General features: G+C 40.8%; 2 protein-coding genes across 3 annotated transcripts; both read right to left on the bottom strand.

Annotated features, from left to right (window-relative positions):
- Nucleotides 1-1,912: 1,912 nt before the first annotated feature.
- On the bottom strand, nucleotides 1,913-19,122 carry LOC109901932 (metaxin-1). The gene is made up of 8 exons (XM_020497947.2): nucleotides 18,991-19,122; nucleotides 9,067-9,136; nucleotides 8,614-8,693; nucleotides 7,666-7,758; nucleotides 6,885-7,067; nucleotides 3,495-3,571; nucleotides 3,220-3,377; nucleotides 1,913-3,091 (listed from the first exon to the last, which is right to left on the bottom strand). The coding sequence occupies exons 1-8, from the start codon at nucleotides 19,084-19,086 to the stop codon at nucleotides 2,850-2,852; spliced, it is 999 nt and encodes a 332-aa protein (XP_020353536.1). The 5' UTR covers nucleotides 19,087-19,122; the 3' UTR covers nucleotides 1,913-2,849.
- Nucleotides 19,123-21,170: 2,048 nt separating this feature from the next.
- Nucleotides 21,171-23,949, bottom strand: LOC109901450 (uncharacterized). 2 transcript variants are annotated; one of them, XM_020497448.2, is made up of 6 exons: nucleotides 23,025-23,949; nucleotides 22,607-22,903; nucleotides 22,192-22,497; nucleotides 21,961-22,080; nucleotides 21,797-21,843; nucleotides 21,171-21,660 (listed from the first exon to the last, which is right to left on the bottom strand). In XM_020497448.2, exons 1-6 carry the CDS (start codon nucleotides 23,074-23,076, stop codon nucleotides 21,565-21,567), a joined length of 918 nt encoding a protein of 305 aa, XP_020353037.1. In that variant the 5' UTR covers nucleotides 23,077-23,949; the 3' UTR covers nucleotides 21,171-21,564. The 2 variants fall into 2 exon arrangements, with proteins under 2 accessions (XP_020353037.1, XP_020353038.1); XM_020497449.2 differs by having other exon boundaries at nucleotides 23,609-23,948.
- Nucleotides 23,950-25,653: the final 1,704 nt, after the last annotated feature.

The raw sequence follows: 25,653 nt of genomic DNA, 5'->3' as shown, positions 1-25,653 counted from the left end.
ATAACAAAAGTTTCTCAATACTTTGTTATATACCCTTTTATATACCCTTTGTTGGCAATATACCCTTTGTTGGCAATGACAGAGGTCAAACGTTTTCCGTAAGTCTTCACAAGGTTTTCATACACCGTTGCTGGTATTTTGGCCCATTCCTCCACGCAGATCTCCTCTAGAGCAGTGATGTTTTGGAGCTGTTGCTGGGCAACACGGACCTTCAACTCCCTCCAAAGATTTTCTATGGGGTTGAGATCTGGAGACTGGCTAGGCCACTCCAGGACCTTGAAATGCTTCTTACGAAGCCACTCCTTCGTTGCCCGGGCGGTGTGTTTGGGATCATTGTCATGCTGAAAGACCCAGCCACGTTTCATCTTCAATGCCCTTGCTGATGGAAGGAGGTTTTCACTCAAAATCTTACGATACATGGCCCCATTCATTCTTTCCTTTACACGGATCAGTCGTCCTGGTCCCTTTGCAGAAAAACAGCCCCAACGCATGATGTTTCCACCCCCATGCTTCACAGTAGGTATGGTGTTCTTTGGATGGAACTCAGCATTCTTTGTCCTCCGAACATGACGAGTTGAGTTTTTACCAAAAAGTTATATTTTGGTTTCATCTGACCATATGACATTCTCCCAATCTTCTTCTGGATCATTCAAATGCTCTCTAGCAAACTTCAGACGGGCCTGGACATGTACTGGCTTAAGCAGGGGGACACGTCTGGCACTGCAGGATTTGAGTCCCTGGCAGTGTAGAGGGTTACTGATGGTGGGCTTTGTTACTTTGGTCCCAGCTCTCTGCAGGTCATTCAATAGGTCCCCCCGTGTGGTTCTGGGATTTTTGCTCACCGTTCTTGTGATCATTTTGACCCCACGGGGTGAGATCTCGCGTGAAGCCCCAGATCAAGGGAGATTATCAGTGGTCTTGTATGTCTTCCATTTCTTAATAATCGCTCCCACAGTTGATTTCTTCAAACCAAGCTGCTTACCTATTGCAGATTCAGTCTTCCCAGCCTGGTGCAGGTCTACAATTTTGTTACTGGTGTCCTTTGACAGCTCTTTGGTCTTGGCCATAGTGGAGTTTGGAGTGCGACTGTTTGAGGTTGTGGACAGGTGTCTTGTATACTGATAACAAGTCCAAACAGGTGCCATTAATACAGGTAACGAGTGGAGGACAGAGGAGCCTCTTAAAGAAGAAGTTACAGGTCTGTGAGAGCCAGAAATCTTGCTTGTTTGTAGGTGACCAAATACTTATTTTCCACCATAATTTGCAAATAAATTCATTAAAAATCCTACAATGTGATTTTCTGGATTTTTTTTCTCTCATCTTGTCTGTCATAGTTGAAGTGTACCTATGATGACAATTACAGACCTCTCTCATCTTTTTAAGTGGGAGAACTTGAACAATTGGTGGCTGACTAAATACTTTTTTGCCCCACTGTATATATTCATGCTACAGGTGTTCCCCCTCAATATGGGACCATCATCTTTACACCCCACATCCTCATTTTGGCATATATTTATTGTAGCTTTGAATGTGTTTGGTTAAGTTTAGGCAAGTAATCCCAATTGGTTAAGGTCAGGCAGGTTCAGGGTTTAGATTACGTTTAGGAAATAAATGTGATTGGTTAAGTTTAGGGGTAATGTGTATGGCAACCTGTGTGGCAACCTGTGTGTAACATTAGTTCTGCCATCAAAACAAGATTGAATAAGGTTAACTCTACTAACGATTGCATTACAAATTTACATCCCATAAATTATGCATCTCCAACAGGCTACCTTTAAGAAGCTGAAAGATAGAAAGTCAATGAGTTTCTTGCAACTCTGAATTAGACAATAATGTAACCCTGTATGGCTGAAGAGATCAACAGTAACCTATCATCCTAAAGCAGGAGAAGCCTTTACACAGCGAGCAGATGTATAGGAACATTAAAGTGATTTATTGAACATCGCTGTTTCTTGTATTGAATGATGCTTTGACTTGCTGCAATGCAGGAATAGGGCCAGCGCAGTCTTCACTACAGCACAAATTGCACCGGGGAGGGCAATTTCCACAAGATTTTGAAATCAGCCCGGAAACATTTAAATGCCCCAAACTTCAGGCTTGGCCCTCAAATTCATGGTAGGTGAAAAATTATAAAACAATTCTCAGCCTGACAAGCAATAATATGAAAAGGATATAAACCAAGAAGTCACCCCTTTATTTCCTCTGTTGAAATTATTATTATTAAACATCTAGAGACCTCACACACTGTTTACTGTGGTGGAGATTGTGGTTATCTTGGCAGGTGTTCAGAAAGAATGTGCTAATGCTACTAAGAATTCAGTAACATTTCAATTTTCACAAATGCTACCTGGGATTTGTTCCCTCAATAATATAATTTACACACGAAAGTATAATCAGTTGGATTAGATAAAGCACCAGGAAATTAAGAAAAGCAAAGCGACGTCATGATTTGGATCTATGATTATCGTGCAATGGCAGTCAAAATAAAGCAGAGAAAACATCCAAACATTCTCCAAGTAAGACATTGAAGCACTCTTGGTACAAGCATCTTAATGTATATTCCCACAGTGCTGCTCCTCCTCTTCATCATACTCTACGGCTTTGGCCCAATCAAACACCAACCCCTTGCCCCTTCTTCCTATTGACTCCTCCTCCAGGATCTGAAGGGATTGTTGAGGCATCAGCAGTAGAGTAAACGTTCCACCTAGTCTAGAAGGCTAACTGGAGTTTCTGCCATATTGGTTAACACCTTTCCAGTCATTCCAGACTGATGAGGGAGCGTCAACGAAGAATTAGGAATAGAGACATGAGATCAGTTTTGAGTTGCGGCCGTCTCCTCCTCCCCATCCTCAGCCCTCCTCCTCCCCATCCTCCTCTTCCCCGTGGGAGGAGAGTGACCTGAGACCTGGGGAACGGTGGTCTAGTGCCTCCTGCTGGACGTGTTGAATAGCCACAATGCCGGTGAGGAGGGCGTAGCTCAACATAGCGCCCAGGGCCACCAGGACTGACAGCAGCTGCTTGCGCCTCTTACCAGGCTCGTTGTCAGCGTCACCCCCTTCAGGCTGGGAGGACACCTTGCGACTGATACCTTCTGCACAAAAGATAAACAAGAAAAAGTGTGAGACATGTAATTCCAAAGTTAACAATAGCAAGTTATATAATAGATATCATTGAAGACAATGTCATACTGCATGTACAGTATGTTATGTGGTTCCACACCTCGTCCCTCGCTGGGGAAGTAGAGCGCCAGAATGTTGGAGCAGAAGTGGCTCAGGTTGTCCAGTGACTTGAGGTGCTGCTGGAGTCTTCCATTGGGCAGTTTCATCTTCAGGATGGGCACCAAGTAGCCAAAGACGAAAGCATCTAGAGATGAAGGTCTGGAGGGAACAGCGTCATGTAGTTAGAGATACATATGGATGCCATGCAAGTGAATTAAGTTGAGGTGCTGAATTCCCAGTTCAGTGTCGAGGTAGAACCTCTCTGTGTGGACTTACGAGTCTCCAAAGAAGAACTTGTTTGAGCCCAGCCTCTGCGAGATAAGGTTCATACACTCCATAGCATCGCGGTACAGCTGTAGAGAGAAAGGTGTTGACAAACCGACCTCAGGCCAAATTCTCACATCATTTTGAATCATGATATATTCCTTATTATAAACTGGGTGGTTCGAGTCCTGAATTCAGATCAAATCAAAGTTTATTTGTCACATGTGCCGAATACAACAGGTGCAGACCTTACAGTGAAATGCTTACTTACAGGCTCTAACCAATAGTGCAAAAAAGGTATTAGGTGAACAATAGGTAAGTAAAGAAATAAAAACAACAGTAAAAATACAGGCTATATACAGTAGTGAGGCTATAAAAGTAGCGAGGCTACATACAGACACCGGTTAGTCAGGCTGATTGAGGTAGTATGTACATGTAGATATGGTTAAAGTGATTAACAGAGAGTAGCAGTAGCGTAAAAGAGGGGTTGGCGGGTTGTGGGTGGTGGGACACAATGCAGATAGCCCGTTTAGCCAATGTGCGGGAGCACTGGTTGATCGGCCCAATTGAGGTAGTATGTACATACAGTGGGGAGAACAAGTATTTGATAAACTGCTGATTTTGCAGGTTTTCCTACTTACAAAGCATGTAGAGGTCTGTAATTTTTATCATAGGTACACTTCAACTGTGAGACGGAATCTAAAACAAAATTCCAGAAAATCACATTGTATGATTTTTAAGTAATTAATTTGCATTTCATTGCATGACATAAGTATTTGATACATCAGAAAAGCAGAACTTAATATTTGGTACAGAAACCTTTGTTTGCAATTACAGAGATCATACGTTTCCTGTAGTTCTTGACCAGATTTGCAGACACTGCAGCAGGGATTTTGGCCCACTCCTCCATACAGACCATCTCCAGATCCTTCAGGTTTCGGGGCTGTCGCTGGGCAATACGGACTTTCAGCTCCCTCCAAAGATTTTCTATTGGGTTCAGGTCTGGAGACTGGCTAGGCCACTCCAGGACCTTGAGATGCTTCTTACGGAGCCACTCCTTAGTTGCCCTGGCTGTGTGTTTCGGGTCGTTGTCATGCTGGAAGACCCAGCCACGACCCATCTTCAATGCTCTTACTGAGGGAAGGAGGTTGTTGGCCAAGATCTAGCGATACATGGCCCCATCCATCCTCCCCTCAATACGGTGCAGTCGTCCTGTCCCCTTTGCAGAAAAGCATCCCCAAAGAATGTTCCCACCTCCATGTTTCACAGTTGGAATGGTTTTCTTGGGGTTGTACCCATCCTTCTTCTTCCTCCAAACACAGTGAGTGGAGTTTAGACCAAAAAGCTCTATTTTGGTCTCATCAGACCACATGACCTTCTCCCATTCCTCCTCTGGGTCATCCAGATGGTCATTGGCAAACTTCAGACGGGCCTGGACATGCACTGGCTTGAGCAGGGGGACTTTGCGTGCGCTGCAGGATTTTAATCCATGACGGTGTAGTGTGTTACTAATGGTTTTCTTTGAGACTGTGGTCCCAGCTCTCTTCAGGTCATTGACCAGGTCCTGTTGTGTAGTTCTGGGCTGATCCCTCACCTTCCTCATGATCATTGATGCCCCACAAGGTGAGATTCTAATAATTGCAAAATCGGCAGTGTATCAAATACTTGTTCTCCCCACTGTAAGTGTATAGTTAAAGTGACTAAGCATATATGATAAACAGAGAGTAGCAGTAGCGTAAAAACACCTGATTGGCTGACAGCTGTGGTATATGAGACCGTATACCACAGGTATGACAAAACATTTATTTTTACTGCTCTAATGACGTTGGTAACCAGTTTATAATAGCAATAAGGCACCTCGGGGTTTGTGCTATATGGCCAATATACCACTGCTAAGGGCTGTGTCCAGGCACTCCGCGTAGCGTCGTGCATAAGAACCAGTGGCGGATTTAGGCAGAAGCGTAATGGGCAGCTGCCCAGGCATCTTGCCGGGGGCATGGGGCGCCCGCACAAAAAAAAAAAAAAGTATTCAGAATGGTGACATTTGCGCGATCGGTTTTCTATCCCTCATTTGCACATCACGTCAATGATATCATGTCACCGTGTGGGACCGTGGGTCAATTAACCTAATCGGAGTGGGCGCCCTTATTCTAGTTTTATTTGTGTGTTTTTTGTTAGGAATAAGGTAATAGTGTAATAATTGAATTCTCTTTTTTATTTGTATTTATATACTATAATTTGTTTCCATTTGTCTTTGTTACTTCTTTTTGATATTTAAGAGTCTTATTTTTGTATATATATTTATATCGTTGTTAAATGTAATGATTATTTATTTGTTGTTCCAAATGTCTGAATAAAAATCACAGTTAGTGCAGAATGGTGCTGAAGGGGGAGGGGGGGGGGGGTCACCCAGGGAGCCATACAAGCTTGAACCGCCACTGATAAGAACAGCCCATAGCCGTGGTATATTGGCCATATACCACACCCCCCTGTCTTATTGCTTAAATTAACTTCTGCAAGAGGTTATACCAAAACACTGGTCTAGGGTCAGCTTTCCGCATCCATATTCAGATCTTTAACCATTACAAGACTGATAAGAGGTACCCTGGACCTGAGCCTGTATGTAGATAAGCTTTGCCCTGGACCAGCGCTTTGGGAAACAAGTCGAGTTCTCATGGCAAGCCTATAAACCATTACGTCATCACAGGGAGGAGCAATGATCTCTGAAGCACGCATCAGCTCAGCTACGGAGGCAAGTCCAATGTTCACACCTCTCTCAGCACATGGTTTAATCACAGCGTAACACCCCCAATGGCCCTATTCACACATTATTTTTTTGTTTGTTGATAACCTATCCCAATTCACACACCTGGAATTTTATGGCCATTTTTAGGTGTTTTTAATGAAAAGTAGTAATCTAACTTGCTAACAGCAGTGGTATATTTAAAATGTGTGTTGTACAAGACAAGAACTCAAAACCAAAACATGTGGTTGGCACTCAGGAAATAGTCTTGAACCTCTTTTTTCATTTAAAAAATGGTTTGTTGCTTTTTACTGTTCACAGGTGTTTCAGCATGGATTTCTTCCTCAATGCATGACTGCATGTTTTTGTATCAGGTGCCATTTTTACAGAGTGATGCTTTCTCAACAATATATGTATCTAAGGTTTTTCCTTCATACCATTTAAAAAAGAATCACCACAGTATAATTTTTTTTACATTAAGAACTCTGTATAAACAATATAAATGATATGGTACCAATACAGTATGCTCCCCCCATACTAGACTGATTGCAAAGGGCCCCATAATAACATTTTCTTTAGAAAGACTATTAAAACAACAATTGCCTTTGGGTGTACCTACCCTACCCTACCCTACCTCCTCCATCTCCCCCTCAACTCACCTCCTTCTCCACCTCCTCCCCTGCTGTCAACTCTTCGTCTCCCCTGACCAGCCTCAGCCTCTGGAGCTGCTGGCGCTGAATGCTGCCGGGCAGGAAGAAGTTCAGGGGGAATGGGGCGTGCTCCGCGTGCCAACGCCGAGTCACCTCCACATAGTTCTTAGGGTCAATCCACCGAGTATAGACCTAGACCAGAAAGAGAGAGAAGCACAAAAGTGTGAAAGAGATGCAAAAGGGCTTCCACAAGCTAGAGGTAATGACATAGTAGTCACTATGAACTAGAATCCTTAGGATATTCAGATTTTTCAAACAGACACAAAATACAGCAGTTGAGCTAAACATTTTGGCATTGAGAGCACAGTGGCTGTTTATCCCACTTCAAAGTGCTGCAGGAAGCCACAGGTTGTTCTATGTTGACATGGTTCTGCTGGCACAGGAAAGAATGTTTGAGGTATTTCTTTATAGGACACAATGAAGCACCAGGTATAATTACCTACAATCTTTCTAGTGAGACAGAGAGAAGCGAGATTAAGTAGGACAAAAACACAGTTAGCGGTTATGTGACAAAATAAAATGACAAAATTATAATAACATTTTGCCATAATCGGAGTGATGTGGCACAACCCAGTCAGTAGTGCACAACTAGTGACATCTTCCATGTCATCGCATTCTTGAAGAAATGTCTTCTACAACCTCGTCACTCATTCTATCCACACACTCTCTATCACTCCCTTCAGCCCCCTCCCTGTCTGTCTTGTTCTCTCTGAGTAACTGTGATCCTCACCAGAGCTGGCATCAGTTTTTCCTCCAGGAGTGAGATGAAGGCCAGAGTGTCTGCTCCCTCTTTGGCAGACAGGTCGAAGTCGGCATTGTATTTCTGAAAGATAGGTTCATATCACAACACACTTCAGGCGTTTCATCACCTTTCACGAACATCTCCGACAGGATTCATGGACCACAACATCTTAAACCAGTCTTGCTGTTATCAGGTATTCTAAATAGTTTTTAAAGCCCTTCTGGAACAATACCATGAACCCCCTTGGCTCGATTACACCATTAGCACTTTCCATGTTCTCCAGAAACCCATTGAAAAAAATTGAAAAGCTACTTCTATGTGGAGGCCTTTATGGGACTCCTGGCAGTCTAGGTGTTCTGGGTCAAGTGTTTTCCATCTAACCTCATGACTGCAGGGCAGTCAGTCTGAAATGGTGCATGCTGGGGTCAACAAGAACTCAACATGACTGGAAATCTTAGAGAGATTCTATCTCTACCTCCCTCTCCATCCCTTGCTCTGGAGGGTAAAATAAGCTGTTTTTGACTGACTTTGGGAGGTTTGCCTGGAAAACACACCATCCTTACCCCTTTACTGTCTAATCCTTTGGGATGATCTCACCAGGGTTTCCTCCCTGTTCGCTCACATTGACACCACAACAGCACTTATCAATCTGCTTTGCATTGTGGTTTCTAACATCCCTACTGCAGTAGCTCACAACCCACCTACCAGTCAGGGGGCAGTTAGTATCTTGGATAATGGGTTCCATCTGGGCATTAGCTGAAGTGTGCATTTAATTGAGCTTGGGGGATGGGAGGAAGGATCATAGGAGACATTGCTTTTTTCAATGGGAAATTGGATCATAATTCACTTTAAGCAAGTGTGGAACAGAGCATGGAGCAGCTCTTTCAGACAAAGCGGAGGACTGTGCTGTACATGAGCAGGCGGTCTCTCTGTCACCTGTTTCCTGAGGTGGATGATGATGTCACTGGGCCGAGACAGGCTCCCATTCTCGCTGGTCTTCAGGGCAGGCAGGGAGCCTAGCAAAGGAGAAAAATGCATCATAAAGACGAAGATGAAGAAGAGAGTGAAAAGGCAGAGGAGAGCCATTGGTGAAGAGAGGGAAGACATTAAGTCTGGAAAGTAAGAATCAAGAAAAACATACTATACAGATGGAGAAATAATGTAGTAAAAGAGAAAGGAATAACAAACAAGAACAAAGTGAAACGAAGGAGCTATCTCTATTTTATAGAGAGCACATTTTCCTTTCATTCCATTTCTTAGTCTCCCTGTGTTCCCTTTGATTATAGGAGAATATGCCTAGTTCTGAAATAAATTAATGCAGCCATGTTTCTCGAGTTGAGACAAAACAATATAAAAAAGGACCTAAAAACTAAAGACAAGACATCTTACCAGTGGGACTTCTCCAGGGGTTGCCGATCTTGTGAAGTTTGAGGGGTGCGCCTGCAAACTTTGCATAAGCCTGAAGGGAGATGATTAACAGATTAACGCTTAGCTAAAACATGTTGAGCCAGACATACCTTAGTTTCCACAGCTTTGTACAATAAAAAAAAAGCATCCAGGAAGCATCCAAGCTGGGCCCAAAATAATTGCACTGACAAAGGGAGGGGGAGGGAGGCATGAACACCTCAATTAAGGCAGACCCTTAGGACCCAATACACAACATGTAAAAACAAACAGCAAGCATATAAACAAGATGATTGTGGGATAGGCTGCATAACTCTAGACACCATAACCTTTAGCACCACAGCAAAGTCTGGCCTACCCGGGCCAAACCCTAACCCGGGCGACGCTGCGCCGCCCTATGGGAGTCCCAATTACGTCCGGTTGTGATACAGCCTGGAATCGAACCAGGGTCTGTAGTGCGCCTCTAGCACTGAGATGCAGTGTCTTAGACCGCTGCCCCACTCGGGAGCCCCAAAAATAAAACACCCAAAACAACAAAAAGGATGAAATTAAAGGTTGACACTAGGAATGAGACATTGAGCCTTCTGAAAAGGATGGAGGAAGAAATAAGAAAAAAAACTGCGCAGGTGCAAAAATAGCAAATTAATTATTTGTAAAAACCTGTCCCAAATCACTGTGGACGGACATAAACACATGTAACAATGTAGGTTACATAATACTGATTTTTATCAATGGGAGAGGGGCATTTCTTGCATTAGACTGTTCAGATGGAGATTAGGGAAGAAAGGATGTGGAGCCTGCCCTGCCTGAAAGAGTCCTGGAGCATGCAGTATGCGTAGACAAGGGAAGGTAGTGGCAGGTAGCTGAGCCAGTTGTGATGGAACAAACTGTTCCTGAGTAGCCTATAAGGAGATTGAAAAAGTAGAAGGAAAGCAGTACAAAACCAGAGTAAAAAGGCTTGCGTAGGAGAAACTTCAATAGGCCTAATAGAAACAGAATAGGTGTCTAAACATAGCCTACATTCTCAAACTAAGATCAGGGCCCAGATTCACAAAACACTCCTTACACTCCTTTTTTTTTTAAAGTTCATAAAATAGTTCGTAAGTGCAATTCCTCAACAATATCTTAAGATTTTATGATTTTCTTACAAACTTCTCAAATATCTTCTTATGAATCTTCTTAAGATGTTTGTTGCTATGCAACCAATTTAGCAATCTATCAATGGCAATCATGTTAGCATAATTCGTACTGAGATTACTGTTACAAAAACATGTTCTTGGGTTTAAAATAAATAGATGAAGTTTGTGAGTGCATTAAACATGTTCAATCGCTTTCAAGAGCTTATTCTCCGACTGCCCATAGTTTAGGACAAGGGTTTAGCTATCTTGGAATTAAGGACAAATCCAATAACTTTATTTTCAAGAATCTAATTTCTTCTTAACTTTTTGCTTAAGGAAGAAACATAATAAATAGAGAAAGAACATTTCCAATAACATTTTTGAGGAATAGCAACTTTTCTTGACTTTCTTCACAAATCTAGTTATGGAAAAAAATGGCAGTTAAGAAGAAATTTCTTCTTAAGGTTGTGTCGATCTGGGCCCAGGTCACCATTCATGGAATGGTCCTTCATTTCAACTTACTGTGTCCTGCACTCACAAGGAAAATCATATTCCAGAAAGAAATAAGCATACAGTAATCGACTGCATTATTATGCCTTTCAATGGATCTCAAAGCAATTGTTGTATTGCAGCAGACTTGATACAAATTAGCCTAAAGACACATTGCACTATAGATTGACAAGGCAAATGCGCACAGCAACATTTATGATTGTATCTGGCTGATAGATAGCCATACATAAAATGACATTCCTATAAATGTGGTTCGGCAGATTTGAACAGATCGACCTGACTGTGCTTGCAGACAGGTGTGACAGGATGTAATCTCATGGAAAGGAAGAGGTCATTCCTTCAACAGTGTCTGCAAGTACTTACAAACCCACTGTCAGCTGGCCCCAAGGCATTAAGAATGGCCTTAATGCTTTAATGTACCCTATAATCATCAAAACCGATAACACATAAAATCATTTAGATTCAGTCATTCAATACATTTTTCCTCAGAGATTAAATATAATCATGTAATTTAGGGTCTGCCACCAATAATGACAAACTGATCATATCACAAGCAGACATATGTATTAAGTGAACCGTGGCTTATTTAGATTGTACAATGTACAACAATAAAAACAACATTGGGCCTGGTGCTCCACTGTGAAGGACAGATATCACTTCAGATTGAAAGAAAAACTCATTCAAGGCAGAACTAGATCTTCAATAATGGAATAGCCAGTGAAAGTTAAGAGAGAGGATTGGAGAAAAGCTGAAGTTGGCCAAAGTCACCCAACCAAAATGTCATTAAACACATCAAAGGCTGACATCATGTCTACGACTTTATTAGGAAATTCCTCCTCAACTTTTTATCTTTGGTTGTAAACCCGAAGACTAGCTAGACTGAAAATAAAATTCATATATTTATACCTACCCTACAGGTCTAAAAGACATAACTCATATATTGGTAGGCCTATGCAGATATGTAGCCTAGGTGAAGGCCTATCTTGAAGGAATTATTGTGCATAGTGCATACCATAACACACACACACAAAACATAAGGAACACCTGCTCTTTCCATGACAGACTGACCAGGTGAATCCAGGTGAAAGCTACGATCCCTTATTGATGTCACCTGTTAAATTCAATTTAAGTCAGTGAAGGGGATAAGTGAAATAATGATTTTTAAGCCTTGAGACATGAATTGTGTATGTGTGCCATTCAGAGAGTGAATAGGCAAGACAAAAGATTTTGGGGTATGAATGGGGTATGGTAGTAGGTGCCAGGCTCACCGGTTTGAGAGTGTCATGAACTGCAACGCTGCTGGGTTTTTCACACAACAGTTTCCAATGTATCAAGAATGGTCCCCAACCTAAAGGACATCCAGCCAACTTGACAACTGTAGGAAGCATTGGAGTCAACATGTGCCAGCATCCCTGTGGAACACTTTCGACACCTTGTAGTTCATGCCCCGACAAATTGAGATTGTTCTGAGGGCAAAAGGGCTGAAACGCAATAGGCATTTTTTATGTTTTGTACACTCAGTGTATATACTATACAGTGCATTCAGGAAAGTATTCAGACCCCACTTTTTCCACATTTTGTTACATTACAGCCTTATTCTAAAGTGTATTAAATAAATCTACACACAATGCCCAATAATGACAAAGTGAATACAGGTCTTTAAAAATGTTTGCAAATGCATATAATAAAATATAAAAAACTGACATAAGTATTCAGACCCCACCATCCTTGTAGTCCAGAGACTACAAACAGGTGCACGTAATTGAGTGCTAGCCTACACTGCACAGCCAATCATTTTTTTCCATCATTGCTTAATAAAACAGAGCAACACACTTCTCATCTGAGGAATGTAAAGAGAGACTCCTCTTCTAGATATGTATGAATGCCACTTGCCTGTAGTAGAAAGACATGGTAGGCTACTACTGAATTTTTTACAAATAAGAGACTACCAGTGGAAGGGTATCACTAGACTAGGGTTAGGCTAAGGGCAATTTCACAGTAAGAGTGATGCTGAGATTCAGATTTTTCAATGTATGCCAAACTTTGCATCTGCACTGTTCTTCAAGCGAATGTGTTTTTGTATCGTTAAAAGTAGACCCTATGCATAGAGTTGTATGGCTTGTTTTACTTTGCAATCATTGTTTTTGTTTGACCTATATTTCAAAGTGAAAAATCTGAGTCTCAGGATCAGTCTGTTACTAACTAAACATGAATATCTTACATGATGTTCTAATTAACTATGCTCACTATGATAATAACTAGCCATTGGCAATAACGTACGCGGTAACCATCAAGTAGATGCTAATGCTGCCATTTTTTTTAAGTTAACATCTTTTAAGAAAAATTTGGAAGGTTCTCTTATTCACTTTTGCAATTTCCTAATAGGTGGAATGTACAGACCTCTAGCCTAAATGCAGTGACATTTTGCCAGTTCACTAATGGAAAGAATGAGGTCTGTGAATGTGACACATCACCAGACATAAATCTACCCAGCTGAAAACCCGGGGGGCATCCTGGAAAACTCTGAATGAAATTGCTAATTTCCAGACAAGAGTTTGTCCAAGAGTATGATGTGTCACTAACATGGCTCCAGTTCAGTAGCCACTTTGTGGTTTCAGAGACCACACTGAGAGACAAAACTAAAAGCAAGCAAGATGTGCATTTTCCAACCACCAAAAAAGTATCAGGGGAGGAAAGTCACTTTCCAGAACCACATTTGACATCTTGTTCCCTCCAGTAAGAGGTGGGTCCAAAATACACACATTAAAAAAAATGGTTTAATGTCTGAAAATTTGCCAGGGAGGAAAATGTAGTTTATGATGCTTAAATCTGGTTTAATCAAGCCTGCAAGGTAATATAAGATGTCATATGTGGCTTGTGAACACATCAGTCATTTAACTGAACATGCACAATGGAAATATTGTGGTTTACAGAAATACATTAGATGTTTTGGGTGGCCTTGTATTAAGAGAACACCAAATGGAACATTATTAGGTTTTACATTGGAGGAATGTTCAGCTAAATCAAAAACACTGCTTACAGTCAGATACACACAACACAATCTTTGGGGTTTGTACAGTCGTGGCCAAAAGTTGAGAATGACACAAATATACATTTTCACAAAGTCTGCAGTTTGGATGATGTCAATTTGCATATACTCCAGAATGTTATGAAGAGTGATCATATGAATTGTAATTAATTGCAAAGTCCCTCTTTGCCATGCAAAGGAACTGAAAAAAGCTTGTCCAGAGAAGACAAGGTGAGCGCTACCATCAGTCCTGTGTCATGCCAACAGTAAAGCATCCTGAGACCATTCATGTGTGCGGTTGCTTCTCAGACAAAGGAGTGGGCTCACTCACAATTGTCATGAACACAGCCATGAATAAAGAATGGTACCAACACATCCTCCGAGAGCAACTTCTCCCAACCATCCAGGAACAGTTTGGTGACAAACAATGCCTTTTCCAGCATGATGGAGAACCTTGCTATAAGGCAAAAGTGATAACTAGGTGGCTCGGGGAACAAAACATTGATATTTTGGGTCCATGGCCAGGAAACTCCCCAGACCTTAATCCCATTGAGAACTTGTGGTCAATTCTCAAGAGGCGGGTGGACAAACAAAAACCCACAAATTCTGACAAACTCCAAACATTTATTATGCAAGAATGGGCTGCCATCAGTTAGGATGTGGCCCAGAAGTTAATTGACAGCATGCCAGGGTGGATTGCAGAGGTCTTGAAAAGGACGGATCAACTGCAAATATTGACTCGGAATGTCCGATTAATTAGGGCCGATTTCAAGTTTTCATAACAATCGGAAATCTGTATTTTTGGGCGCCGATTTGCCGATAAAAAAAACAACAACTTTATTTAACTAGGCGTGTCATTCTTATTTTCAATGACGGCCTAGGAACGGTGGGTTAACTGCCTCGTTCAGGGGCAGAACGACAGATTTTCACCGTGTCAGCTCGGGGAACTAATCTTGCAACCTTACAGTTAACTAGTACAACGCAATAACGATCTGCCTCTCTCTCGTTGCACTCCACAAGGAGACTGACTGCCTATTACGCAAATGCAGTAAGCCAAGGTAAATTGCAAACTAGCATTAAACTTATCTTATAAAAAACAATAAATCATAATCACTAGTTAACTACACATGGTTGATGATATTACTAGATATTATCTAGCGTGTCCTGTGTTGCATATAATCTGACTGAGCATACAAGCATCTGACTGAGCGGTGGTAGGCAGAAGCAGGTGCGAAAACATTCATTCAAACAGCACTTTAGTGCGTTTTGCCAGCAGCTCTTTGTTGTGCGTCAAGCATTGCGCCGTTTATGACTTCAAGCCTATCAACCCCCGAGATGAGGCTGGTGTAACCGAAGTGAAATGGCTAGCTAGTTAGCGCGCGCTACTAGCGTTTCAAACATCACTCGCTCTGAACCTTGGGGTGGTTGTTTCCCTTGCTCTGCATGGGTAACACTGCTTCGATGGTGGCTGTTGCTGGTTCGAGCCCAGGGAGGAGCGAGGAGAGGGACGGAAGCTATACTGTTACACTGGCAATACTAAAGTGCCTATAAGAACATCTAATAGTCAAAGGTTAATGAAATACAAATGGTATAAAGGGAAATAGTCCTATAATTCCTATAATAACTACAACCTAAAACTTCTTACCTGGAAATATTAAAGACTAATGTTAAAAGGAACCACCAGCTTTCATATGTTCTCATGTTCTGAGCAAGGAACGGAAATGATAGCTTTCTTACATAGCACATATCGCACTTTTACTTTCTTCTCCAACACTTTGTTTTTGCATTATTTAAACCAAATTGAACATGTTTCATGAATTACTTGAGGCTACATTGATTTAACTGATGTATTATATTAAGTTAAAATAAGTGTTCATTCAGTATTGTTATAATTGTCATTATTACAAATAAATAACAAAAAATTGGCCGATTAATCGGTATTGGCTTTTTTGGTCCTCCATTAATCGGTATCGGCGTTGAAAAATCATAATTGGTCGACCTCTATTCTAAAGACATTGAAGCAGCACATTTTGTGGAAATTAATATTTGTGTCATTCTCTGGCCACGACTGTAAACATGGGTACCATGATGGACATACCTGGAATTTCCTGTAAGAAACTGAGGGGGGAGCTAAAGCCAGTTACAATTGCCTCTGCTGCATTGTAGCAAGAGGCTTGGAGTTAGCTAATAAAGCCAGATCCCCTAAAAGCTGTGTATAGAGTGGTGCATGTAAGACAAAGGGCACCAGACAATAGTCTTAAGAATAGCCTTATCTTCGATCCAGATGTCTTCCAAGATTGCACAGATTCCTTCATTACTTCCTCCTCATTTGTCAACTTTAGGGCTATAACTTTGGGAGGGTAGCCGAACACCTGCATGATCTGTGTGGTTAATCATATGTTAGGCTATGCTGCATTCCTATGTTGCCGGGGCGGCAGGGTAGCCTAGTTTTTAGAGCGTTGGAATAGTAACCGGAAGGTTGCAAGTTCAAACCCCCAAGCTGACAAGGTACAAATCTGTCGTTCTGCCCCTGAACAGGCAGTTAACCCACTGTTCCTAGGCCTTCATTGAAAATAAGAATTTGTTCTTAACTGACTTGCCTAGTTAAATAAAGGAAAACAAAAAATAAATAATGGATTATGATTGTAATGTTCATAATTCATGATTGGTAATCAGTCACGTTCAAACATTTGGCACCAGTAGTTAGGGATAGCCTACAAGATGACAGGTCATAAACTGTCCAGTCCAGTCCAGTCCAGTCTAATAATTATTAGGATTCTTTGGGTGTCACAACATGTAGCTAGTTGCTTTAATGCCATTGTTTCTGAATCTAGGCCTATTATTATAGCTGTGTTGCAGAATATTGTATGGCAACACACACACACACACACACACACACACACACACACACATTTGTTCTACTCTCCTTGTGGGGTCAGTTGAATGCATTCAGATGTACAACTGACTAGATCCTTTCCTTTGTAAACAATTGATTGCCATTCAAAATCCTATTTTCCCTAACCTTAACCCCAAACCCTAATTGTAACCCTAACCACTAAGATTAAAATAGCCATTTTCCTTGTGTGGACTGACAAAATGTCCCCACAAGGATAGTAAAACCAAAAACACTCACACCAGTGGTGGTCGGTGCAGTTTAGGATTAGGGAGGACTTTTTAATATTTTTTATGAGCATGGCCATTTCTATTACAGCATATTGGATGACTGTCATTACCATTCCATTCACCCAGCTCAATGTAACATTGATAGGTTTAGGCTTCTACATTATACAAAAATGTGCCCTATACCCATCGTTGCTACAACCTAGACTACAAATGAAAGTGTATAATGTAGGTGCACAGGCTGAGAGACAAATTGGAGTACTCGAGGTGACAGACAGTGACACATTCAATACCGCCTGGAACAATCTTGCCTGTATCTAGCTGATCTGGGGTTTAAATCATTAGTCCAAACAGTTTCTATTTGACAAATTCCGGTAGGTCCATCCCCGTTTCATTCCGTTTAAGAAACATTTTGCAACAGAAATCGGTGGAATGAATACACCCCTGATCTCCCGCACACAAAGTTCACTTTCATAGCAGCCCCATACAGCATCATCACAATGCTCATTGAATAAATCATTTTCGCATCTACACGGTCTCCTCCTCTCTCCTTTTCCCTTCATACATCTGTCTGTGACCAGAAAAAAAAAACTCTACATGCCAAACCGTCATACGATAATCGCTTACGATAACCGCTACACAGCCTACATCGTTGTCACCATATCAGTTAACGTCATAGTCAACATAGCTACTAGAACTAACATATGAGTAAACCCACAATCCAATCCATGTGTACAATCACACAGTCCAGTGAACAGCAAGCAGTTTAGCAGTTACACCGACGGGCTCCAGTGGCAATAAATTAATACAACCGAAAGCTTACCTTGACTAGGATCTCCTTAGCTAGCTAGCTAGCTAACATAAAAATAGCATTCCTCTCTGTTTGAGTCAGGTTGTTTAGTAGGCTAAATTAGCTGCATTAGCTAGCTAGCTAAGTAAGTGAAAGGTAAACTAACAAAAAATATAGCTTAGCTCACCCTCGCTCACTCTGCTACTTCCCCTTAATTTTTTTATAAATACATTTTTTCAAAACTGTTATCTTTCTCTCTGGGTCAACTACTCACCAAACTTTATACACTGCAGTGCTAGCTAGCTGTAGCGTATGCTTACGGTACTAGATTAATTATCTGATCCTTTGATTGGATGGACAACATGTCAGTTCATGCTGCAAGAGGTCTGATAGGTTGGAGAACATCCTCCGGAAGTCATTATAATTACTGTGTAAGTCTATGAAAGTGAGTGAGAACCATGAGCCTCCAAGGTTTAAATTGAAGTCAATGCACACAAAGGAGGATGGAAAATAGCTGTCCTCTGCCCACCCCATGGTGCTACCCTATAGGGTGCCGTTAAGGCTACTGTAGAACTTCATTGCAAAACACTGTTTTAAATCAGTCATTTGGTGACTTGAATATATTTCTAGTATAGTTTTATCATCTAAAAAGGATCACTTTATATATGCTTCACTATTTGTATTTTTCTGAAATTCACTGAGTAGAATGGTCCTCCCCGTCCTCATCTGAGGAGCCTTCACTGAGACACACACACAGGCAGGCAGAGTGAAGGTTTACTGTACTTACAGCTGTTTACCTACACCTTGTTTTCATTGATTTAGTTTATCTACTAGTTTATCTACTATCTATCGATTATCTACATTCTTGTGAGATTTATTTGCAAAGTGCCAGTGCATGCTGCTGTTGTTGGTAGTTAGCTGCCGTTAACTAGCTACGTTAGCTAATAACCTTTTCTTACATTGGACGCCGCTATAGTAACGGGTCGATAGCGACAATTGATAACCTTTCAGACAATTTTTAAAAAGTGTCTGAAAGGGGCAAAAGTTAGCCAGATAGCCAGCCGTAGATACTAACGTAACAATGTTCACCTTGTAGTGTAATTACATAGTAGCAGCCCATATAACGTTAACTATCATGTAAATACCCTTACCGTTAGTTACGGTGAAATGTTTATATTACAAATAGCTAGACAACTAATAGATAGCCATGTCAGTGAGGGATGTGATGTCCAAGCCAACGTCATGAGCATTGACATTAGCTTGCAACTGAATATGAAGGCAGCCAAGCTGTGCTATCTTGCAATGTTGATGTTTCTGGAATTACATCATAATAGATATCTTACCAATACAATTAAACACTCAGTGTCGACAGACGGTAAACCCCAGTCGCCTTCCCAGCAGTACAGCTCAGAGGTTGCCATCTGCGAGGGGACAGCCATCTTGAAATAATTGAACGATCTTTCACTCGGAAGTGATACCTCTCGTTGCCACTGACAACGTTTACATTTATTGTCGGACTCCAGACTTCAAGAACGTTCTGTCTAGACGTTTTTGAAACTAGCCACCCCGGCCCATTGATAGACTCCTTTGATATCGAAATTATGTATGATTAACAATATTCTATCTATTACAATGGAACTTTAAACAACATTTGCCATTAGAAATATAATTAAACATATGTGCTCCCCCTATGTTTTTGTGGTGTAATATTTATCAGAATGTTGTAATTATTCTAGAAACAGTGGTCAAATTGGTCCAACAAACTTGTGGTAAACTCTCCGGACTGTCTTTTCCAAATATTTGGAGCAGGACTTTGACCTGGAAAATGTTTCCAGTGTCTATGTCAGAATAGATTTAGCAGATGTTCTGAATAAGGATAGTTTATTTTTTCTTCTAAACCAATACATGGCTTTTTAATATGTGTTTGAGGAAGATTAATGCTGGAATATTTCACTTTAACAGTTAAAGAGGCTTTTGTACTTTTGATATCTGTGGAAAATGAAAAACTCACGCAAGGGATAATTCATACCTCTATATGTTCTTAAGAGTGGTACTGTAACAAGAACTTTGAACTCAACCTGTCTATCCATAGGGCAGAATATAAAATATGAATGAAACTACTGTATAATATCTATATCAAATGCTTCTCTTTTACTTTCTTTCACTCACTAAAGATTAATGTCAACAGGTCTACCTACAATGTAAGCATTGATAGAAGGAGAAGACAGGGAAGAATGATCCACCTAAAGGCAATGTTTTAACCCACCCCGACGGAGCTCTTAAACATGGAAATAATGCTGTGTCTGTTTTGCAACAAACTCAGTTCAGCAGCTGGCAGAGCCCGTGCCAAAGAGACATGCACAAGCCATGACATCATCAAACTGAGCAGGAGGAAAGGAGTTCACGCATTCCTATCAAGACGGGGGGAAGGGGGCAGGAGCCAAAAATCACCATTCCTTCCTTCCTTACAATGGTTCCACATCTAGTCCCTGCACACATTGAGAAATGTTAACCCCTCTCCCCAATTCCCCTCAATTTTCCTCCCATGATCCTATACACTGATTATCTTGCAATGTTGATGTTTCTGGAATTACACAGTCTACAAATATGCTCAGTGTCAACACTTATTTTATAGATAGCACAACTGCATACCCCTCAATCTGACATCAATTACTTTAAGAAAGTCTCACGTGAAAGCAGCTGGTTGATCTTTTGAAGAGAAAAGGGGGACTTAGATAAAGTATTTTAGAGCAGTCTATATACTGGTCAGTTTCTAAAACTCCAATGTTTTACAATGGCAGTCAAAATGTCCAGGTTTCTGGTTTATGGACTGCTATGGCACCTGGAGGGTTGAATGGCCTCTGCTTACTCAGGGAGCATTTAAACAGAAACTAAGTTATACCTCTTTACTACCTTCTGGTGGACAGTGTCTGCAACATAACGATATGTCAAGTGAAGGAAACTGGCACAGCCTACAATAAAATTATTGATTTACAGCCAGTGTGTATGGGAACCATAAACTAATAATACAGAATATGAATACTGTATAGATTGGGGCGACAGGTCGCCTAGTGGTTAGAGCGTCGGGCCAGTAACCGAAAGGTTGCTAGATCAAATCCCCAAGCTGACAATCTGTCCTTCTGCCCCTGAACAAGGCAATTAACCCACTGTTCCTAGGCTGTAATCGTAAATAAGAATTTGTTCTTAACTGACTTGCCTAGTTAATAAAGGTTAAATAAATAAATAGATAATACATCAATTATTTCCACTTTCAAATAGCTTAAGGTCAAACACCATCTGTGTTTGGGTAAGAGTGTCTGCTAAAATGATGTAAATCTGTGGGTTTGTGTTGCAACCTCACAGAGATGAAAGATGCTCCATCATTTAAGTTATAGAACGCACCTAACTTGTGAGATATTTTGAAATACTAAGAGGCAGAGCATTTGGACAAAAATGCTTACCATCAAATGGAGCTGTGCTGTTGAACATGCTGAGCATTATGTGAAACAAACAGGATGTGCTATTTATGTTGGAGATGAAAAAGATTCCATCTGTGACTCATTTTTATTGCTGACTATTATCACAAAAATCTCATCAGCATATAACTAGAGAAATTAGTTCACTCCATAAATTAAACTTGTCTTAAATGTAATTTACATTTGGCTATTATTTCAACAAGACAAATGATTTTTAATCACAAAAGCTTGTAAAATGACAACACAATCTGACTAAATAAGTTCCTAATTCTAAAGGCAAAAATCCTTACATCATTGACTCAAATAAGTAGGTCAGAAAACATAAGCAAGAAAGCACAGGAGCATTTTGACAAACCGATGACCCTGAATGAAAAAGCACTTATTTTATGTTTTTGTAGAACATTTAATTCACATGTAAGGTCTTACTAGGGCAGCTTTAGCCTACTTATATTGTCTGTTTTTAGCTGCGGCTGTAGGTAAGGGTCTCCCACGACCAGCTCCAAACTTTAAACTGGCATATTGCACTTCAGTCAGACCCTGAATGACAAGAAAACACCATCATCATCATCATTACAAATTGTAATAGTAGAACAGGTAGTAATAGTAAAATCTCACAAAAATAATACTAAGAATAGTATAATACACAAACATTTATTTAAAAAAGTTATTTTACCTGTGCTCCGTCCTGGTTGTGCTCATAGGCTTGAAATCTTTTCTTTCCTTTGGAAATATTATGATACAATATGTTAAAGATACTATTGATAGCCTATATAATATACTGCTGCTATAGATGTAGAAAAGTCATCAATCATGAATAACTAATCAAACAGTACTTACGAGGGTCGTGTTTCAGTCTGCAGACATACAAGGTGATGACAATCACCACAATAGAAAGAAGGATACACATGCCGCCCAAAGAGATGGCCAGAAACATTCCCTGTCTGGACCTCTCCATTCCTAAAAATACACAATTTATTTTGACACATAAGAGTTCTACATCCGTTTAAACTTATACAGAGAGACATTCTAAACTAATGCAACCCATAGCCCTGGGGCGATCTCTCTTACCCATCCTGCTGACTGTCTTGTTCATCTTCACCCCACTGGTGCTCTCCATAACACAGGTGATCTCTTCACCTTCAGCCCAGGTATGGCCAGGTACAGAGAGCTGGACTCTGACAGTGGCTGGCTTCTCTGACTGAACCTCAGGTAAACGCTCTGAGGACTGAACCTTCCCCTCCACCTCCCAGTACACCCTGGCCTGACTGGGATCTAGTCCAGACACCAGGCACAGGAGTGGGACTGGGGATGAGGGGGCCTCCTGCCAGTCCACAGGCACCAGGACCTCCAGAGTAGCTTCAGAGGTGATAGGGTCTGAAAGACAGAGGACATTACATGACATGGCATAACTACCAAATGTATACCTCCCAGGACTAGAAAATATGAATGCTAATATAAACCATGGAGAAGCATCTGATCTTACCAGAGACTTCCAGCACACTCCCATTGCCCATGTTCAGCATGGCACCATTAAGCAGGGCACAGTAGAAGATGCCCACACTTGTCCTGTTGGCATTGATGATGTTCAGGAGGCAGGCCGTGTTGGTGTGGACACTGTAGGTTTTTTGAGGCCAGAGTGTGAGCTTTCTCATAGGTCCCACTTGCACCCATACGATATAAGAGCATTCCCCTCCCATTTCACTGATGTCACAGTGAAACGTCACATTGGTACCCTCTGCCACTGTTAGTGACCCTGGGTACTGGTATACCACTGCTCCTGCTGTGGGAGAGCATACACATAGTTAAAAGTCTGACTATAGAGACTAAATCATCTGCAACTTGATATTTAATGTACAGTTATATACAACAATAGTAGATGTTGTGCATTTCAATAATCTTACCAACAATCAAGTGTGCAAGGAGAAATGTCACCTGCATCCAACTTGAACACATCTTTAGGGTGAGGTGTTCTAGCACACATATCAAGTGCCAAACTGCTGAGATTGCCAAAGAGTGCGGAATATCTATGTACCGAAATAGGTCACGAACTCACACCACTCCTCCATCATTGCAGACAACAGAGCAGCACTGACTCAAGTCATCACATGGCTTAAAATGTGCTTCAAAGCGATGCATGAATAATGTCGCTGTTCTACAGCCTGGGGTATCATAAAAACAGACACTTTTATTTTATTTTAAATCAATGGAATTTCCTTCACACAAGTGAAAACAGTTAACAGTTGTAATATACTTTCAAAGCCTCAGGATTGCAAGCGGGATTACACTTTTTACATCAATGTTGTGAAATAGGGTGGCAGAACAACGTGGTGGCGAATGTGCCAAGAAGTACAAAGAAGGCTAATCCACTTGATAGTGTTAGTATTATAAATCACCTCCCTGTCCTCAATTTTTCGATACCCTGACATCCCAGTACACAAAATTGTAGCCTACATGTCCCCAACTACGTCACATCTTGTCCCCTTACCTTTATATATGTCCCATCTATAGGAGAGAGGGTGTGCGCGAGAGAGAGAGGGCGAATTTTAGGGAAAAATAAAACAGTAAGTAATCTAACCACTGCATGTCCTTAATTCAGATACCGCTGTCATCAGTTTTCCGAGTAGAAGACAAGGGTTCCACATACGGATGAGGGAAATTGTGAATGACGTGCACAATCTTCCTTACAAAAAAAGATTGGAGTCAGACTGCAGTTAGAGTGTAGTATGCTGCAAATACTAGGTCCAAAATAAAACCCAATTTTTACTGCAGTAATTTTGCTGTGTAGATATTCTGCAATCACTGTGTCCAAAATACCACAGTCGACTGCAGTTTCAAAACGGAAATATTTTTTGTAAGGGTTTCCTGTTGTTCAATATCAATTTCAATGAATGATACACAACCATTTATTCTGGAAAGATATACACGATTTTAGTACAACTTTTAGTACAAGACTAATCCTATCGTTTATCAAAATCAAAGGGTGGTTTATGTTTTTGTTGTTATTTTAGTCTTTGCAAACATCATGTCGACCTCATTGGCTGTCAGTCCTTGCCATTGCTCCATTTATGAATTTGAGAGTAGTTTCCCTTAGTTGACTAAATAGTGGCTGTGTCAGGCTGTTGATTTTGCCTCATGCCTTTTTTGTGACTTGTTTCTCAAAGGTTTACAGCATCAAGGTGAAACTGATACTCCGATAGCAAATCCTTCTGGCCACTGGTTGGCGTCATACACCACGAATGTCTATATTTACGTTCTCTTCCAACGCGCACACTCATATTCTAGGGTCCGCCCCGCGCCATACACCTGTCCTACCTGCACAATTATCTGGATGATAAAATAACAGTTTCTTTCAGACAGAAATTGTTTCTCATCAAGTAAGCAACCAGGTTAATTCCCAACGTCCACTGTGTGTATTTGGCTTTTCTTTTAAAAACGTTAGTCTACCTGTATGATACATCATGGAGAAAAGACCAATCAAATTTGGGATAATTCTTACTTTGGCTGTTTCAGGTATGGCAGAAAACGTATCTATCTATCTATCTATCTATCTATCTATCTATCTATCTATCTATCTATCTATCTATCTATCTATCTATCTATCTATCTATCTATCTATCTATCTATCTATCTATCTATCTATCTATCTATCTATCTATCTATCTATCTATCTATCTATCTATCTATCTATCTATCTATCTATCTATCTATCTATCTATCTATCTATTCTTCCATGCATCTTAATGTGTTGATTATACAAAAATATGTAGCCTATAACACATTTACACATTACATTTCTTTAAAGACTTCTATTGTAGGGCAGAGATTCCCAACCAGGGGTACTAAGACCCCTGGAGGTACTCGGCCTATCCACAGAGGGTACTTGAGAAGACTCATGAGACCATAGGCCTACTGGTAAAATGCACATGAGGGTGTACTTCAGGGGTACTCCGGGTAGAGCAAAATTCTGTTGGTGAAACAGTAACCGAAAAAGGTTGGGAACCACTGTTGCATGGGAAGCATTGGACTGTGTTGTACTGTAACCTACATTCTTAAACACCTACACTTGTTCTGGCTCGTGGTGGCCCAACACCCAATTAAGACACTTTATGTTGGTGTTTCTTTTATTTTGTCAGTTACCTGTAAATCATACTTTGTGGTTTACGGAGAGTCAAACCTTATCAGCACACAACCAGAATACCACTTTCTCATGATTCTCTTGTCCCCGGCTGCTCTGGAGCCTTCTTGATGACATTTTGGCCAATTAAAAACATATTTTTATTTTTTTACTTTAAGTTGCTTCCTCAGGTGCCTCAAGTGATGCCAATATACTGGAGTTAAAACCCACACTGAGAATATTTTTAAAATCTTAGCAAAACATCTATCATAATCTGTCAATCTGTCTTAATGTATAAAATGTCTTCAGGGCTATGCAGAATAGTATTATGGATTTACAATCGACCCCACTCAATCAAATATTGGGATAAGACAAAACCCTGGGATAAGACAAAACAACTTATTTCCCGCACTGAG

This window comes from Oncorhynchus kisutch, linkage group LG13 (assembly GCF_002021735.2).
Source record: "Oncorhynchus kisutch isolate 150728-3 linkage group LG13, Okis_V2, whole genome shotgun sequence".
Taxonomy (NCBI): domain Eukaryota; kingdom Metazoa; phylum Chordata; class Actinopteri; order Salmoniformes; family Salmonidae; genus Oncorhynchus; species Oncorhynchus kisutch.
The sequence above is the reverse complement of the archived record's forward strand: the minus strand, read 5'-3'. Positions and strand labels throughout refer to the sequence as shown.

Excerpts from the sequence above, each read along its gene's own strand:
- LOC109901932 (XM_020497947.2), bottom strand. The coding sequence starts at position 19,086 with ATGGCTGTCCCCTCGCAGATGGCAACCTCTGAGCTGTACTGCTGGGAA. Across the intron at positions 8,694-9,066 it reads CCCCTGGAGAAGTCCCACTG|GCTCCCTGCCTGCCCTGAAG; the intron begins GTAAGATGTCTT and ends CTCCTTTGCTAG. Across the intron at positions 7,068-7,665 it reads AAAAACTGATGCCAGCTCTG|GTCTATACTCGGTGGATTGA; the intron begins GTGAGGATCACA and ends TTTCTGGTCTAG.
- LOC109901450 (XM_020497448.2), bottom strand. The coding sequence starts at position 23,076 with ATGTGTTCAAGTTGGATGCAGGTGACATTTCTCCTTGCACACTTGATT. Across the intron at positions 22,904-23,024 it reads CCTTGCACACTTGATTGTTG|CAGGAGCAGTGGTATACCAG; the intron begins GTAAGATTATTG and ends GCTCTCCCACAG. Across the intron at positions 22,498-22,606 it reads GAGTGTGCTGGAAGTCTCTG|ACCCTATCACCTCTGAAGCT; the intron begins GTAAGATCAGAT and ends TCTGTCTTTCAG.